Genomic DNA, 15,781 nt, shown 5'->3' on the forward strand with positions numbered 1-15,781 from the left:
GAGGTCGGGAAGGATGGGGCTGGCGGTGAGAAGCAAGCGAGACGTGCCGGGAGAGGCAGGGAAGGACGAAAGCCGCGGCAGACCCCAGCTGGGTCTCCGTGGCTGGGAACCCTCTTTGCTTAGGGGGCTTTTTGTGCTAAGTCATTAGTTGCTGGTTGAGCAGAGAGGTGGTTTGGCAGGCGCAGGAGCCCGAGCAGAGAGCAGGGCACTAACCTAAACCTGCGGCAATTGCTGCGCCGGAGGAGCGTGGCTCGGGGGCAGGTGGCAGCGGTGGCCCAGGCGGAGCACCTCTGCCCCTTGGCTTTTGTCTGAACAGCGTGTTAAAGCAAACAGGTTTAAAGTCTGGTTCAAACAGCTCGTCTATTCGGTTGGCAAAGGTTAAAAGATCTCCAGTGTGTTTGCATTTAATTATCTATTTTAGTGGCAGATTTTTTTTTTTTCATAGGAGGTGAAATCTGGATGGGCTTAAAGGACGTTTCGGTAAGCGGAGGCTCACATAAAATAGACTGTAATGATTTATTCGGAGCTGCTATGCTTTGTCTATCCTTGTTAAGTACCTTGAGAATACAGACTGGCTCTGAGGGAATTTAATGTGACACATAAAAATAAGGAGTGTTGGAGAAAGCTGTACAGTAGGCTTTACAGTATTTAACTAGCTTGCATCCTTGCTACATAGCAAGCAATTTTCCTTGAATTTGAGGTGCCAAAAGTGGGAGAACACCTATTGCCTTGCCTTGCCTTGGGCCTGGCGCTGGCCGTGTCAGCATAAAACAGGCACCCTGGGAGAGCGTGAGCTGCCAGCCCTGTGCTGCTAGTTTGGGAGTGTGGCTGTGCTAGCCAGACATGGCTGTGCTAAAGTGGATTAGCAGCAAAAAGGCTCAACACTGGAAAATAAGCATGAGTAAAAATGTAAAGAGGATCAGCAAGCTCGTTTAATTTTTATACGTGAAAATTACACATCACCATTGTCACAACTCATTTGGCTGCGAACCGTTCTTGCCGTCCTGGTGCGTGAAGGGTTTGCTGTGAGCCGTGCCCTTGCTAGCATCCTCCTCGAGCCCCCGCGCCTGCTGCAGCTCTGGCACCCAGCTCTTTACAGAGGAATTAAGCAGCAGAGCACCAAGATGGGCAGGTTGGGGGAGCAGAGGGGGCTGAGGTGTCGGGAACGGCAGGTTTCAGGTACCCGAGGTGTGACGTTAACCTGCTGCAGGGACATCGGTGGGTCAGTCCCTTCCTGTGCTTCCCTTTGCCTCCCCCAGGCAGGGCTCTCTGCGCTTTCCTCTCCAGGCTTGCAGGGGAAGTCCCCTCACTTGCTTTAGCCCTCTTCTGTCCGTTTAAAAAAAGCCCTTTAAAAACCATCTCCCTCTGGGAGATGAATTCCTCGCACATATGCTGCCTCCCGAGGACCTTCTGGCAACCCCTGTAGCAGAGCTGTAGCGTGCAAAAACGCTTGTGCCAGGTAAGGTGCGTGTCAGGGGGGTTAAGCTGCCTTTGATCCTTTCCCTCTTCCCCTGAGCTGAGCACACAATCTCCCGCTGTTACAGGAACGCAGGTTAAGTGTGGCTCTTTGGCTTAAAATTTGTGAGCAAGAAAGGGGAGGGATGTTTTCATGGTTTTTGGTGGGATGCTGCTGCTAACAGGCCAGAGTGATCACTGCCTCTGACAACGGCAGCCTCTCCGCTGTACTCTCGTAGGGGGTTTGCTCTCGATGTGACGGAGCCTGCTGCTGCTCTTGCACCAACTGGGCACCCTCGGAGCTTCCAACCAACAAAAAGCCTTTTTTTTTTTTTTTTTAATTTATTTTGTGCAATTGAGGGATGCACAGAACAGCTTCTATGACATAGTTACATCCTTGCACAGAGCTTTGTGTGTAGCATTACCGCTCAGGTGAGACCCAGGGGTTTCACGTGGCCCCGCTTGCAGGATGCGGGGTGCAAGCCAAGAAAGTCAAGGCAGGTATCGGTGTGGCCCCGTGCCCCTGCAGAGCTGCCGCCCACCCACGGTGCTGTCTCGAGCAGTGGCAGTAGCTCTTTCCAGCTGGCAGTGGCATTGCAGACCGGCGCTGGTATAAACTGACGTTTTGGAAAATAGGGAGCGAACCACCCTAATAGGCTGCAGGGTCTTTAGTCCCGGCTCTTTCTGCTGTTTAAACAACTCTTAGACAAATGCTTTTGTACTGCGGCTGTCTGCTCCAGATCTGCGGTCTCGGTCCCCCCCGCCCCGGGCCTGCCAGGAATTGAGGGCATCGGGCATCCCTGCCTGCCAAGGGAGGATGGAGGCAGAGGAGCCTCCGCCTCGGTGCTGTGGGTGCTGACGGTCACGGAGTGTCCGCAGGGCCCTGCTTCCCCGCCACCCACTGCTTTAATTTGCCACTGTCATTTGCTAAAAAATGGTTTCTCTGCAGTCTGGCCTCTGAGGGCAGCTCTCCCAGCAACGTTGCTTCGGGCATCTCTCATCTGCAGCGTTAATTCTCTGTTTCTCTGAACACTTATCTCTGCGGCTGAGGGGAAGAGCAGCTCTCGGGGGCGGAGAGCCGCGTGGCGTCCTACCCAGCAGTGATCACACCAGGCCACAGAAGTGGTGGGAGCGATGCTGCCCGGGCTTGGTGCTGTCGTAGACCAGGCACAAACCAAGCAAGTCAGGAGCAAGGCGGATGCTGGCATTGCCGGGAGCGAGCCGGCCGGCGTTTGGCTGCGGGACTGGCATCTGGCTCCGTGAAATGCATCCGGTGACTCTTATAAAGCCATCGCCAGAGGCGAGCTCTCCCCACGGGCCGCCCTGGCTGCAAACGGGCCCGTGTGCTTGTCCGGGAACATCTGAGAGTGGAAGGGGCGGCAGGAAGGGCTGTTCCTCCTCCTCTGCCCTTGCAGGAGGCAGCATCGCCCCCGCGGGGGCCCGCTCAGGTGGGTCGGCTGCTCAGGGAGCAGCTCACTGCTTTCACGTTTGGCTGTTGTATTTAAAGCAGGTAGTACTTAGCAAAACATACGAGCTGAGATGCTACAGAAAGCGCGGGGTGGGAAGGAATATAAAACATTTGCTGCCCTTTAAAGAGGATACTTGGCAATCTTCCCCTCGCCTTTCCCTCCTGAAGCCCTGGCCGTTCAGCCCGCTGTTCCCGCAGCCCGCATGTCCCTGCAGCAGCGTATTGCCCGACAGCCAATTTTAATTAGGTTTCTCTTATAAAACCAAAATGTGGAACAGCGAAGCGCTGTCAGCTCAGACCTTCAGCTGTGACTCTCCCGAGAGCAGAGGGAGGCAAGTCTGGGGAGGGGGGGGTCCGAGCTCCAGCCGAAGCCCTTGGTCAAACAGCAGCGTGGCTCTTCCAGCCATGGGGAGACGTGCCCGGGCTTCCTGCTGAGCTCTCCCCAGGTACGAGGGGCAGGGAAGCAGGCTGTGATGGAGGTTCTTAAGAGGGGGGTAAAGTCAGCGTGCTCTGCGTGCGTCCGCTCTTGCTCTGCAGGGGGAAGGGGGGCAGAAAATGGGCTTTAACAGAGCGGTGTGCGGCGACCAGGGCGTCTCTGCCGGAGTGGGGTGGGCTGCCTCCCTGCTCGGGGGACGGAGGACGAATCGGACCTTTGCCAGGTTGCCTGCTCTCGTGGAAAGAAATTCCGATTTCTCTGTGGCCGTGGAGGGAGGCTGAGCAGAGCCGAGTGCCCCTTCTCAGGCACCATGTGTGGAGGGGGGCTGGGGTTTACTTGGGCGTTGTTACGCGGCGATTAAAGCATCTGTGCATCAGACAGGAAGGTTGCTGTAAGTGATGGCCTGAAATCCAACGGCTGGAAGAGGATGCGGGAGGGAGGGGGTGGCAGTGTTCTGCCCCACCGCTGCTGTGTGTGCCGCAGCCCCTCTCGTGTCAGCCCTCTCAGTGCCCGAGGTCGGTACGTGGGGCAGAGCTGCCATCCTTGGGAGCCTTCCTCCTTCTCCTCCTCCTCCTGCTGCGGGGACGTGCTGGGAGGTGAGGTCAGGAGGGTGCTGTAACACGCGAGATCTTCGCTCCCGCACCTGATATGGATTCTGTTGCCCTCTGCTCCCATGTCGCTCCTTCCTGTCCCCGCAGGGCTGTAATGTCATGGAAGACCAGGACCTTCGGGACATCGGGATCGGTGACCCGCAGCACCGTCGGAAGCTCCTCCAGGCTGCTCGCTCCCTCCCGAAGGTCAGCGCCGACACCCCTCACGTGAAACAGGGACGGGGCATTGCCCAGCACGGCTGTGAAAGCAGAGGAAACAAAAGCCAGTCCCTGTGACTCCAGCCACGTCCCTGTGACCCACGGAGGGATCGTAGGGGCTGTGAGAAGGGGTTTGGGAATAGCAAGGAGGAGGAGGAGTATATTGGTCCGCCAGGCTGTGTGGATGGGATGACTCTGTGCTGGGGAGGGGGCGGCTGTCCCTCCTGCCGGTCTTGATCCCAAGCTCATTCCCTGTTTATACAGTGACTATTTTACTTTAAAGCTGCTAGTGGAGATGATGATGGCCTTTAAACTGCTTTTAATTGACGCTGTATGCTTTGGGATCCCAGCCTCCTGAGGCTTTTAACCCCTTTCTTGTGCTTTTACAGTTGAAACCCCTGGGCTGTGATGGGAACAGCCAGCCTTCGGTTCCCGCATGGCTCGACTCTTTGGGGCTGCAGGATTACATTCAGTCCTTCCTCTCGAGTGGCTACAGCTCTATCGACACTGTGAAAAACCTCTGGGAGCTTGAAATAGTAAACGTGAGTATTGCTTTTCTCTTGCCACGGCACCGAGGTCCTGCCCACGTTCCCGCCGGGGCTGTGACTTGCGGGGAGTCGTGTTAAATGGGAACAGCACTTCTGGAAGAGGGGAAGCTTTGCCGAGGGCAGGAAAGCCTACAGTGACCGTGGTCTCTCCCTGCAGGTGTTGAAAGTGAATCTGCTCGGCCATCGGAAGAGGATCATTGCCTCCCTGGCAGACAGACCGTACGAGGAGCCACCGGCAAAGCCGCCGCGGTTCTCGCAGCTGAGAGTGAGTCACTCTTTGTGTTCCCTGCCTGGCTGATACGTCTGTGCGGAGCGTGCTCGGCAGTGGCCGGGGTGCTTTCTTCTGCCCTGGCTCTCCTTCACTTTCCTTCCTTTCTTTCAAAGAACTAAACCTGGGTCTGTCAGGAATAATTGTCCCCTTTCTGATTAGCAGCTGTCACCTCTGGGGGACTAGAGGATGTTTACTGAGAGCTCAGGTCCTGGATGGGGATCCAGGCTCAGAGAGGGAGGCACGTTCAGCCTTACTCTGTTGCTTTCATGCACAGGAAATTCTGCCTGGCAAAATCAATAAAAAAGGGGGAAAAAAAACCCCTACAACGTCAATATTTAAGTTAAAACTCCTTTGAAGGTAAGTATCGAGAGTAATAAGCACAGAGAGTGATCTTGGAAAATTGCATTCCTTTTTAAAAAAAGGAAAGGGTAAAACCTAAATGGCTTGTTTCTTATTAAACCGATTTGACCTGGAGCTTGGGTTACTCCTGGTTCTCAGATACTTGGTGGTTTGGGAAGAAAGTTCTTGAAGCGTTGAGGCAACTGCACATCTGGCTGTGCGGAGGAGGGAGTGTTTTGTGTTAAACGGTTCCCATGGACGCACCTTGGCTGCTGCTGGAGATGATGCAGAGCCCAGTATTCCCACTCCGAGCATGGTCAAGCAGAACTTGGGAAGCGTAACAGCCAGGCTGGCTCCGACTTGGCCAGAGCAACCGGGGCGCTTGGGCAGAGTAAAAACAAATGACAAATTTGACGTTGCGCTGTACAAATTCTGCTGTGGCTGGGCCCCACAACAGCAAACGTCGCCGTTTGTTCGGACAGACGCGCTCTAGCTGAAGTGGTGGACGAGTTTACCAACTCTTAGCTTTCTTCTTTGCGGGTCGAACTCCATCTTCCCTGTGCAAAAGAGCTGAAGTGTGCGAACACGTCAGTGCTGGGAGATGTCTTAACGTGGCCGGTTGTATCCATTCGGCTTTTCACCTTATCAACTCCAGCGACCCAAGCAGCAGACACTCGCACAGGCATGACCCCGCTATTGAAATCAGCGGGGGAGGGTAACATTCAGCCCTTGCAGGTCAAATTCTGGATGCCTGCCCCATGGGAAACATCAGGCAGCTCCTTCGGATCAGCTGTCTCCATGCAAGGTGGGTGCCTGCACTGAACGGGTAGCAGGGCGCTACTCCCACCTCTGTGCCCTGCACCGAAGGGGAATACCGAGCTGGCTTTCTTCCCCTTGTTTCCTGGCCAGATGTAAGGCAGCCTTCCCGCAGGCAGGAGTGCGAGATGGGATGCAGCTGGGACCTGTGTTTTGATTGCTCCGGCTGGGAGTCTGAGCTCTGTCTCCCTGGGCCGGCTGGGCTTCTCTAGAGCTCTTGCTCTCGCTGCCAAATAGCACTCGACGTGATTTGTGGATGTTGATTTTTTTGCTGCGGGAGTGGCAGCCTTTGGATGTCAGGCCCTTCGTTATCGGGGTTGGCTGGGAGGGGAGCCGTCACGTTCGCCGTTCTTCCTGAAAACTGACATTTGGGAGCTGAGTTTGGCAAAACCCGTTGAGCTTGCAGCTAACCTGTGAGCTCGGGAGCAGGGCGGCGTGCCACGGAGGGCGAGCGTGTCGTGCTGCTTCCTCCCAGTGTTTGCAAATCAGCTTCCTGGAGCAGGAATTGGGAGTGATTGGAGTTTCCCCATCCCAAACGTCTGGTCCTTGCCCTGCTGCAGAGCTCTTCCCTCTCGCCTTGGATTCCCAAGGCTTTTCAACCAAAACAGTCTTAGCCGAAGCGAGTTGGGCTGCTGTGCCCTGCTTGCTCACACTGGATTTTTTTAGGAACTGGGGTTCAGGTGTAAAAAAAGAGAGGGTTCACGCTGGTACGGCACCAGGAACGTGTGCTCGGGAGCCGGGAGGCTGCCACGTACAAACCCTGCAGCTTCGCCCCGCCGCTCAACCGCCCCCTTTTCAGCCAACAAAAGCCCGGACAGGCAGCAGCCAGCTGAGGATCTGCAATTCTCTGAAACGCCCACTTGAGACCGATGAGACTGAAGACAGGGGGAGAGGAGTCCTTTGGTGCAGCATCAACTGATTGATATGCTGGACGGGGAGGCGGTGTAAGAGAATGGGCCATTTGCAGCATTTCCTGGTGCTACAGCTGGTGCGATCCAGCGCCTGGCTCCGGCGTGGGGAGCGGAAGGACGTCAATGGCAAATTAAGCAAGTCCGCTGAATAGGACTAATGCGTGTTGCAGCTGTGAGCTTCCCGCATTGTCTGCCGGGCCGCTTGGCACGTACAGGCAGCGAATCTTGCCTGCAGTAAGAGCCAGGCTGTCAGGCATCTGGGCTGATCTCTTGCTGGGCTCCCAGGGCTTTTCTCCTGGGGTGGCTGATAGTCAGTGGCTTGGAGTGCTTTGCTTAGTGCTCTAGCAGAGCCTGTTCTCTATAAACACCCTGCCCACAGCTCAGCGTGTCTCCTTCCCTCCTGGGATGAGCTCACGGGAGGCGGAGGCGTGCTCGACAGAAAGGGCTGCATACCTGCCTGAAACCGTCCTGGAGCAAACCAGGGGTAATCGTGCGGAAAATAAATGGTGTGATGGATGACACTGAGGCAGGAGGCCGCAGAGCGGGAGCTGACCCCGTTAACTCTGTTCGTTGCACCCTTTGTGTCGGGCACTGCAAAGGGGAGCGAGGGGAGGGCACGGCTGTGGCACAGGCTGACCGGGATGGTTATTGGTGCCTGCCTCTTTCAGTGCCAGGACTTGATGTCCCAGACGTCATCGCCCCTGAGCCAGAACGACTCCTGCACCGGCAGATCGGCCGATCTCCTGCTGCCCTCCGGGGACACCGGGAAGAGGCAACACGACCGTGGCACCGAGGTTGCTCCTTACTCCAGAGCTGAGCGCTACAAAGCACAGGTCAGTGGGTGCTTTTCTGTGTCCTAGGGGCCCCTCTGCTCGGTTCAGTGCAGACTCCCCCTTCTCTGGAGCTAGCAAGGAGTTAGGACGATGCATGGAGAGCCAGAGAGCCAGTCAGGCACAGCTTCCCTCAAGCATTAGAGCCAGCAGCTCGTTTATGCCTCAGTCTCAGCTTGAAAATGGGTGACTCACACTTCCATCAGCACTGGCACCTTCACCCGCAGCGTGCTGCCTCCTCCCAGCCCCTGTGGGATTTGGCCATTGCGAACCTGAGTTGCATCAACCTGGAGAGCCCTCCTGGTATGTGTGTTCCAACCCAGGTTGGACCTGTTGTGGCTTCACATCCATGTTTCTTCCCTTCCAGGAGGACCGCCGGGAGTCAAAGCTGACCCTGCGCCCCCCCAGCCTGGCTGCCCCGTACGCCCCAGTCCAAAACTGGCAGCACCAGCCGGAGAAGCTCATCTTCGAGTCCTGCGGGTATGAGGCCAACGTAAGTGGCTTCTGGCTTGTGGAGGTTGCGAGGGTGAGGAGGCTCTGGGGTCAGGTTGTTGCGTGTGGAGTTGTCACGCTTCCTCCCCCTCTCTGGGTGACCTGTCCCTCCCCAGCCACGGCTGCTGGCTGCTCACGGGGCCATGGCATTGCCTTGGGGTTGGCAGGGTGTCCTGCCTGAAGCCTTTAGGATGTCTGGGAGCACATTAACATCTCCTCCTCTTCCAAACAGTACTTGGGCTCCATGTTGATCAAAGACCTCCGAGGGACGGAGTCTACGCAGGACGCCTGTGCCAAGATGAGGGTACGGAGGCCACGGGGACAGGGGGGGATTCACTCACACCCGGTGGTGGATGATGTGGAGGAGGGGGATGGGGGGATCTTGGTGAAGCTATGGTTCCCCAAACCCTGCAGGCTGCCCCCCGTGCAGAGCAGGGACCCAGACCACCTAACAGGCTGTGCCACTGTTGCTGGTGAGCTGCCCCTCCCCAGCACTTTTCCCCATAGTGGGAAGGTCTGTGCAGTGGGAGAATGGGTGTTTTCACTGGAGAAAGGGGTGCTGGGTTCGCTTCAGATCCCCGTTCCTCTGCTTCCACCAAGAGCAGGCTTTCCTCGTCCTGGTCCAAGACCCCCAAGGCCTGCCTTTGTGGGGCAGTGGGCTGGGGAGGGGGTGAGGAAGGGAGCATTTATTCACAGCTTAGTCACTTGAATGTTCTTGTTTCTGAAGAAATCCACAGAGCATATGAAGAAGATCCCGACCATAATACTGTCCATCACGTACAAGGGGGTGAAGTTCATCGATGCCTCTAACAAGGTGAGCTTCCAGTGCCTCAAAGCTGGTGTCTGGAGGGACAGGACCTGCAGTCCCACCTGCCTGGGGGCCTGCAGGTCATATCTAGTGGCTCCAGAAGCCACGGCTGATCCTGAGGAGCCTCAGGACTACAGGAGAGCACCAAGGTGGTGATGGTTATCTGAATGCCGAAGGCTTGGCAGACTGGCTCCTTGTGGACCATGTTGCCGTTTATTCCTCCCGTGGGAGGGAGCTAGGACTGGTCTGGCTGGGAGACCCCCCTCCCTGCCAGTACCTGTTTTGCTCCCTGTCCCCAGTACACGCGTGCCATGGCCACCGTTTGCCGGGTGTATTTGCCATCCCCGGAAGGGTGACGGGTGCTTGTGCTTGACCCCGGCAGAATGTCATTGCTGAGCACGAGATCCGGAACATCTCCTGCGCTGCTCAGGACCCTGAGGATCTCTGCACGTTCGCCTACATCACCAAGGACCTGCAGACCAGCCACCACTACTGCCACGTCTTCAGCACCGTGGATGTGGTGAGTGGGTTATCGCATCTCGTCTCCCAGCACGCTGCAGTCCTTTGCAGTCCACTTATTTCATCACTCAGCTTTATTTGGCAAGTCATAGAACAGGATCTGGTCCCTTCTAGGGCTCTTTTACCTGTTTCTACCCTAAAATATTCCTTTCGGAGTCCTGGCTCAAAATGCTCTGGAGCTCTGTTGACAAAGAGAACATTTGTCTGGCTTCATTACTGCAGTCTCCAGTGTTGAATAAAGCGGGGCAGGAGTTTTTCCCTCCTGAGGAATATGCCGTGAACAAAACCCTAATACGCTCTCAATTATGTTGAGCGTAATAGGCTGATTTAACAGCCTTTTAATTCACCGAGAGTGTGGAAGCATAACTTGCTTTTATTCTTGGGCAGAATCGGCTGTACAAGACGTTTGGGCTTTTTCTCTTTACAATGCAAAACGCTGGTAAACTGCGATGCTTACGGGGCTGTAGCAGGCTCGCAGGTGGTCTCACCAGCCGGGGCTGCGCGAGCGTGGAGGCGGCTTCATGCCAGCTCCCCTGCGGGGCAGGAGCTCAGCGCTGCCCCATGTGTGCAGAGCGGCTTTGCCAGGGATACGTCAGGATGTGACCCGCTAATGGAAAGGCGATGTGCTCTGCCGAGGTCTGCGTCTCCAGGGCAAGCCGCTGAGCGCATGGACTCTGCACAGGGCAAGGTAGCTCGTAGGCACCTAACGGCTTTGTGTTTTCTGTGGTCTCTCCGAAGAACCTGACGTACGAGATCATCCTCACGTTGGGGCAGGCGTTCGAGGTCGCCTACCAGCTGGCCCTCCAAGCCCAGAGGGCGAAGCCCCTGGGTGCTGCAGCAGGAGAAATGATCGAAACAAAATCTTCCAAACCGGTGCCTAAACCGCGAGCCGGCATGAGGAAATCTGCAGTACGTATGTGCGGGCCGGCAGGCTGCCGGGTGCAATCTGCATGGTCTGAGCTGGGATTTCTCTTGAGCACCACATGCTTAAACCTCCCCCTTCGTGGTGGGGGGAGCCCAGATGCGGACACGGTGCCTGTAGCTTCAAGCACGGCTGATATTGCAGTGTCCGTGGCTCTGCTGGCAGTCCTGCTGCAGTGTTAGGTCTTCCCCTGGTAGGATGAGGGCAAGCAGAGGTGGAAATAGCCCGGGTGGGATGGGGCTCAAGTGCCCTGCTGGGTCTAGCACAGCTTCCGTGTGCAAACCTTGCAGAGCCGCAGTAAGACCAGTAGGTAACCTGCAGTTCGCAGTACGGGAGTGCCCCTGTAGCCAAAACCAGCGAAGACTGGACCTGCTGAGGAGCAGAGACTGCTGCACAAGCCGTTGCCTTCCTTTAATGTCTCCTTTTGTCTGTGTTCTGCTTGCTCCCCCCGCTCAGGTGCCGCTCCCTCCCGACACTCGCTGTTGTTACTGTCACACCTGTACAACACACCGCCCCTCCTACCTGCCGCTGCAGTCTGTTAGTCCCGGAGCTAAGGTCTTTACCCTTCTTCCTGCCATCTTCCATTACGAACCGACCCGGGCCGCCCCAGCCGCCACTGGCCCGCCTGCCTCCCCGCTTCCCGCGTCTCCTGCTGTGGTCCCGTGTCCTGCCTCGCTGCTGTCTTCCCTCCCTGCTCGTTCCAGGGCCGTGCCATGGGCTCAGATGAACCCCGGGGACAAACCGCTCATATCCGTCCCCGCTGATGTAGAGTGGCAGCTCTCAACTAACGGCGTTGCTCTTTCTGGTGGTGTTAACCTTCCTGTAGGATCCTGATTTAGGAGGACAAGATGAAAGAGCCTTGCTTGGTCAGGAGAGTAAATCATGTGGGAGCTCACCTGCCAGGAGCCGTCTCCCTCTCTCTCCCTTTGCCTCCTTTTTTTATAGTGCCACCTTTATAGCGCTGAATTTTTCATGCTTGTTTGTGAGATGAAGCGAAGCTGTCACTAATGGTAATAGGGGCTTGCAGGCCTAACTCAGGAAGTCATCTCAGGGTGCTGGGTTGAGACTGACGTGGCTAGACATGTTTTAGCTGTGAAGGACTCGAATGCCTCCCCAGCAAGAGCTGCTTCCCCGCACATGTGCACATTTTTGGGATGGGCATTAGGCAGAGCAGCAGCGTCTCCGTGCTTTGAATCCCCACTCGTTCTGTCCCAGGAGCACGGGTGGTGACCTAACATGCCCTTTCTTTCCTTATTTTCTAGCTGGAGCCCCCCGAAGTGGACCAAGACTCCCAGTCTCATGCCAGTGTCTCCTGGGTCGTGGACCCCAAACAGGACTCCAAGCGGACCCTCAGCACTAAGTATGAGACCACTATCTTCTAAAGCAAACACACCCCGTGTCCACCTAGTCTAACCGTGCCTTTGCGATCTGATCTGTCTGCTGTTCTAAACTGCCTCTTCCTCCAGCTGCTCGCACTGAGCCCCGCGTAGGCACTACGTCAAAGGCAGCAGCACTTAGGAGACTGTAGACTTAAACGGCTTTTGTACCTGATCACTACTGAACACTGTGAATTCTCCTTACTCGGAAACAAGGGTAACACGCTGTTAGATATCTGTGAGGTGGGAGGTGCAGAGGGATGCAGGCTGGGGGAATCGGAGGTGTGGATCCAGGAAGCCGCCTGCTGTTTTCACGTCTTTCCCCTCGCTCTGGCACTGTGAATCCCTGGGGCAACGTGACACTCCCCAGGCCTTTTTTTCTATTTCACCTTCTTATCCTTGGACTGATGGAGACCTCTTGTCTCCGCGGTGCACGCACTCCCTCCTCCTAGATCCTCTTCTTCCCGACTGAGCCACGGCTGCGTACTGTTCCAGTGAACTCACCCCTCTTCTTACCTGCCATTCGAATTGACACTAACCACTGTGATGCTGTCTGCAAATAACACACGTTCACTAGGTTTCCTCGCGGGGACCCTTGCCCACAATCTCTCCCCTCGAAGCCTGGAGCAGAAAACCTGCTCTGATGGGAGCGCTGGTTTGGGCCGGCTGCGATCGTTCCCACTGTGAGCTTTGTCCCCTCTCAGGGGGTGAGATGAGGTGCCGTTTTGCTTGCATGCATTTCAGTCCCTTGTAGGATTTTTTCCCCCCCCCGTAGTCCTTCTGTTTACACTCACCAAATTTCTCGTGAGCTGTGGGCGTAGTTCTCACTTGGCAGATTGTAAAGAGGCGAAGCTTTTAAAGGCAGATGTTGTTAGCCCCATGTTGGGAAGGAAAGGTGTTTGAGAGGGGCTGGGTACCTTTAGAGGGCTGATAAAGCAGACGGAGCTCTGCTGTGTTCAGCAGGCTTACTGCAGGTGTGCTTTTTTTGCCAAAGGGAGAGATGTGATTGAAATCAGTCTGCTGCCGATCCCAAAGTTTCCAGTCTACAAACCATTGCACAATGAGGGCTATAGGGATCTTGAAACATCTGTCGCCTTCCGTCCTTGAGAGCGAGGATTTCACTTAGAGGTGACCCTGCGTCAGTGGGCACCTCTGCCTTTTCTGGCTGTTTCTCAAGTGCGCATGTTTTTCCTCTGGGAAAATGTCCCCGTTTCTGTGTATCTCAGCAGAAGCAGCTTTTAATTCCAGAATATGACTGGGAATCATTTGCATGAGACTGCAGGGCACTTGGCACAGGTCGGAGCAGAGCTGGGACAGGTCTGGGAATGCCATGCAGCAGTTCACCACCCTGTGAAAGCCCCAGCGAGCCGTCCGTGGTCCTAACCCTGGTTCCTTCGCTTGCGTTTGCAAAGCTCGCTGAGATGAAACTGAGGAGGAGGAGGAGGAGGAGTATGATCTGTCGAATAACAGCGCTGGGAGGCAGGACTCCTGCCCCGGTGCTGCTTCTCCCTGACTTGCTGTGCGTCCAAGCAACTTCGCCTCTCTTTGCCTCAGTTTCCCCGTGTACGGGATGGGGACGTACTTGCCTACCTCTCGGGAGGTGTAAGGCTCGCTCCATTTGCAGAGCAGTTTTAAGACCCTTTAGCGAAAGGTGCTGCAACTTTCACGCCGTGGCAGCAAACCCCCGACGCTCAGCCTCGCTCTCCTGGCAGATGAAGTACTTAACTCGCGCAGACGGCCTCGTAGCAAAGCTGCCTCTTGGACCCCGACCAGCTCCTCGCAGGCAGCGGCTGTCGCACCTTTCCCGGGGAAGAGGGGCTGCAGCCGTGCGGTAGTTGGGCTGCACAAAGCTCGCTGCTGTGCCTCTTGATGTGAGTGTCTGAACTCACCGTGGGTTTCGCATCTTGGCAAAATCCCCTCGCAGCCCAGTTTTGGAGAGCCGGTGGTGAGAGCGGGTCTGTGTTAGAGAGTCGTGAAGAGAGGTGGACGACAGCTACCTGCGCATCTCTGCATGAGATGTCTGGGTGGACATCTTAAACGGGGAAGAGGATGCACTCAGATCTCCAGTAAAGCTCCATTTGCAAAATAGCTCTTAGAATTTACCCCAAATCTCCCTTTGCGATCACCAGTTGGCATCAGTGGGGAGCGGTCAGAACAGCAGCCCTGGGTTATTTATACACCTGGTGTTCAGGGGCTAGAACAAGCTTGTCCGAGTTTTGCCGGGGCTTCAGAGCTGTTGCCTGACAGCTTGTGTTTCCCCAGACTTGTGGTGAAATCTGATGTTTCAAAATCTTTATTTAGCTCTTTCTCAGCAATGAGTTTGATCTCCCAAGTCATTTGTGGCTTAATGGCACTGAGCGGCAAACTGACTTCAAAATAAGGGCCAGGCTAGTAAGAACCCAAGTGAGAAGACTCAGAGGATTGTCTTAAAGCGAAAAAAAAAAAAATAAAAGGAAAGCTCAGTCTCGTACATATATTTCACATGCCATGGAGCCCCTTAATGTCGAGCCAGCGCTCCTCTGCCTAAAGACCCCCGAAGCAGAGGTCGCGCTGCAGTTGCCCGGTGCTGCAGTGCCGTCCTGCCGGCCGGAGCACTGTGGATGACAGAACATTGCCGTGTCTGAGGTGCTCCGAGAGGTTGGGTTTGGGTTTGATCAACTTCTTTCCAAGCTGTAAGAGTGCCCCGAGGGTTTCTATACCCTTCAAAGAGAAACTGAATTCATGATGGCGATGGTAGTGCAGTTTCTATGTGTAAGCATTTGGCATGCAGTTGCCCACACGTACGCCTGGCTTTAGAGGGTCTGAGCTCTTGCATCTCCCCCTGCTTTCAGCTGGGAAGGGCAGGTTCCTCAGCACCTCCTAAAACCGGGTCACTAGAGCATGTGCCTTTCTAAGGGTGACCATCCAAACCCAGCTGGGGTCACAGGCAGCCCTGCCTGAACTACAAAGCTTCCGCTGTGTGTCCATAACCCTCACGGTTGTGTCTCACCTCCTGGCCGTATGCCTCGTCTTTCCCAGCACTTGTTTTTGTATGACTCGGAAATCATTCATTCCATTATCTTCCTTTCTGTTTGCCTCTGAAAAGCTGATCTCCGGGCAGCTGTCTCCTACCACGGAAATGTAGTAACGGGGCAGAGACCTAAGAAGCAGTGGCCTGCTGACACGAAGATCATCTCCATCTGGCACGGGTGTCTGCCTCGGAGTGGGTGCATGGCTGCTCAGTGAGGGCTCCCAAAGCAGAGGGGGGAAAGGGATCCCAGCCACCAGCTGAGAGAAGCAGCTCTCTCCATTTCTAGCAAAGGAAAGTTGAGACTTCCGAGGCCGAGAGCGATGTCACCTTTTCTAGTTTGAGACAAACGTCTTTCGACCCGTTTCTTCTTTAATGTGTGAAATGATACAGAGCAAATCCAGTTCACGGTTTAAATGTAGCACTGCAGTTTTTTGGTGAGGGGGGGAAAAAAAAAATCTCTTTATTTACTGAGAATCTACGCAGTCTGGCGAGGAGTACAGTAGAAAGTCTTAGCAGTGGGAGTGGTGTGCGCATCTCTAACGGTACTTAAATTTGCTTCAATTCTGGGTGAACAGTAGAGAACGCCAAATTCTTGGAAATAACTTCCTCCAGTGTGAGAAGCCTTGCAGGGTAAGTCTGCATCCTTTGTTTTCAAAGCTACCCTACGCTTTTGTAGCAAGTGGAAATAACTTAAGGAAAAGAGTCTGCAAAGGATCTGTCACGCCGGAGTGGTTGTGGCCAAGTATTACCGATGGTACAAAGCTTGCTTCC

At 55.2% G+C, this 15,781-nt stretch overlaps 1 protein-coding gene across 1 annotated transcript in view; it reads left to right on the plus strand.

Annotated features, from left to right (window-relative positions):
* Positions 1-15,422, plus strand: part of ANKS1A (ankyrin repeat and sterile alpha motif domain containing 1A) — a 79,727-nt gene extending 64,305 nt beyond the window's left edge. The window contains exons 14-23 of the mRNA XM_009272857.1: positions 4,058-4,156; positions 4,558-4,710; positions 4,874-4,981; positions 7,722-7,886; positions 8,251-8,376; positions 8,608-8,679; positions 9,103-9,189; positions 9,566-9,703; positions 10,441-10,611; positions 11,887-15,422. Of these exons, the coding sequence (XP_009271132.1) occupies positions 4,058-4,156; positions 4,558-4,710; positions 4,874-4,981; positions 7,722-7,886; positions 8,251-8,376; positions 8,608-8,679; positions 9,103-9,189; positions 9,566-9,703; positions 10,441-10,611; positions 11,887-12,006 (1,239 nt within the window). The 3' untranslated portion in view covers positions 12,007-15,422. The remainder of the gene's footprint in view (positions 1-4,057; positions 4,157-4,557; positions 4,711-4,873; positions 4,982-7,721; positions 7,887-8,250; positions 8,377-8,607; positions 8,680-9,102; positions 9,190-9,565; positions 9,704-10,440; positions 10,612-11,886) is intronic.
* Positions 15,423-15,781: the final 359 nt, after the last annotated feature.

Source organism: Aptenodytes forsteri, unplaced genomic scaffold (genome assembly GCF_000699145.1).
Source record: "Aptenodytes forsteri isolate BGI_AS27 unplaced genomic scaffold, ASM69914v1 Scaffold142, whole genome shotgun sequence".
In the NCBI taxonomy this organism is placed as follows: Eukaryota; Metazoa; Chordata; class Aves; order Sphenisciformes; family Spheniscidae; genus Aptenodytes; species Aptenodytes forsteri.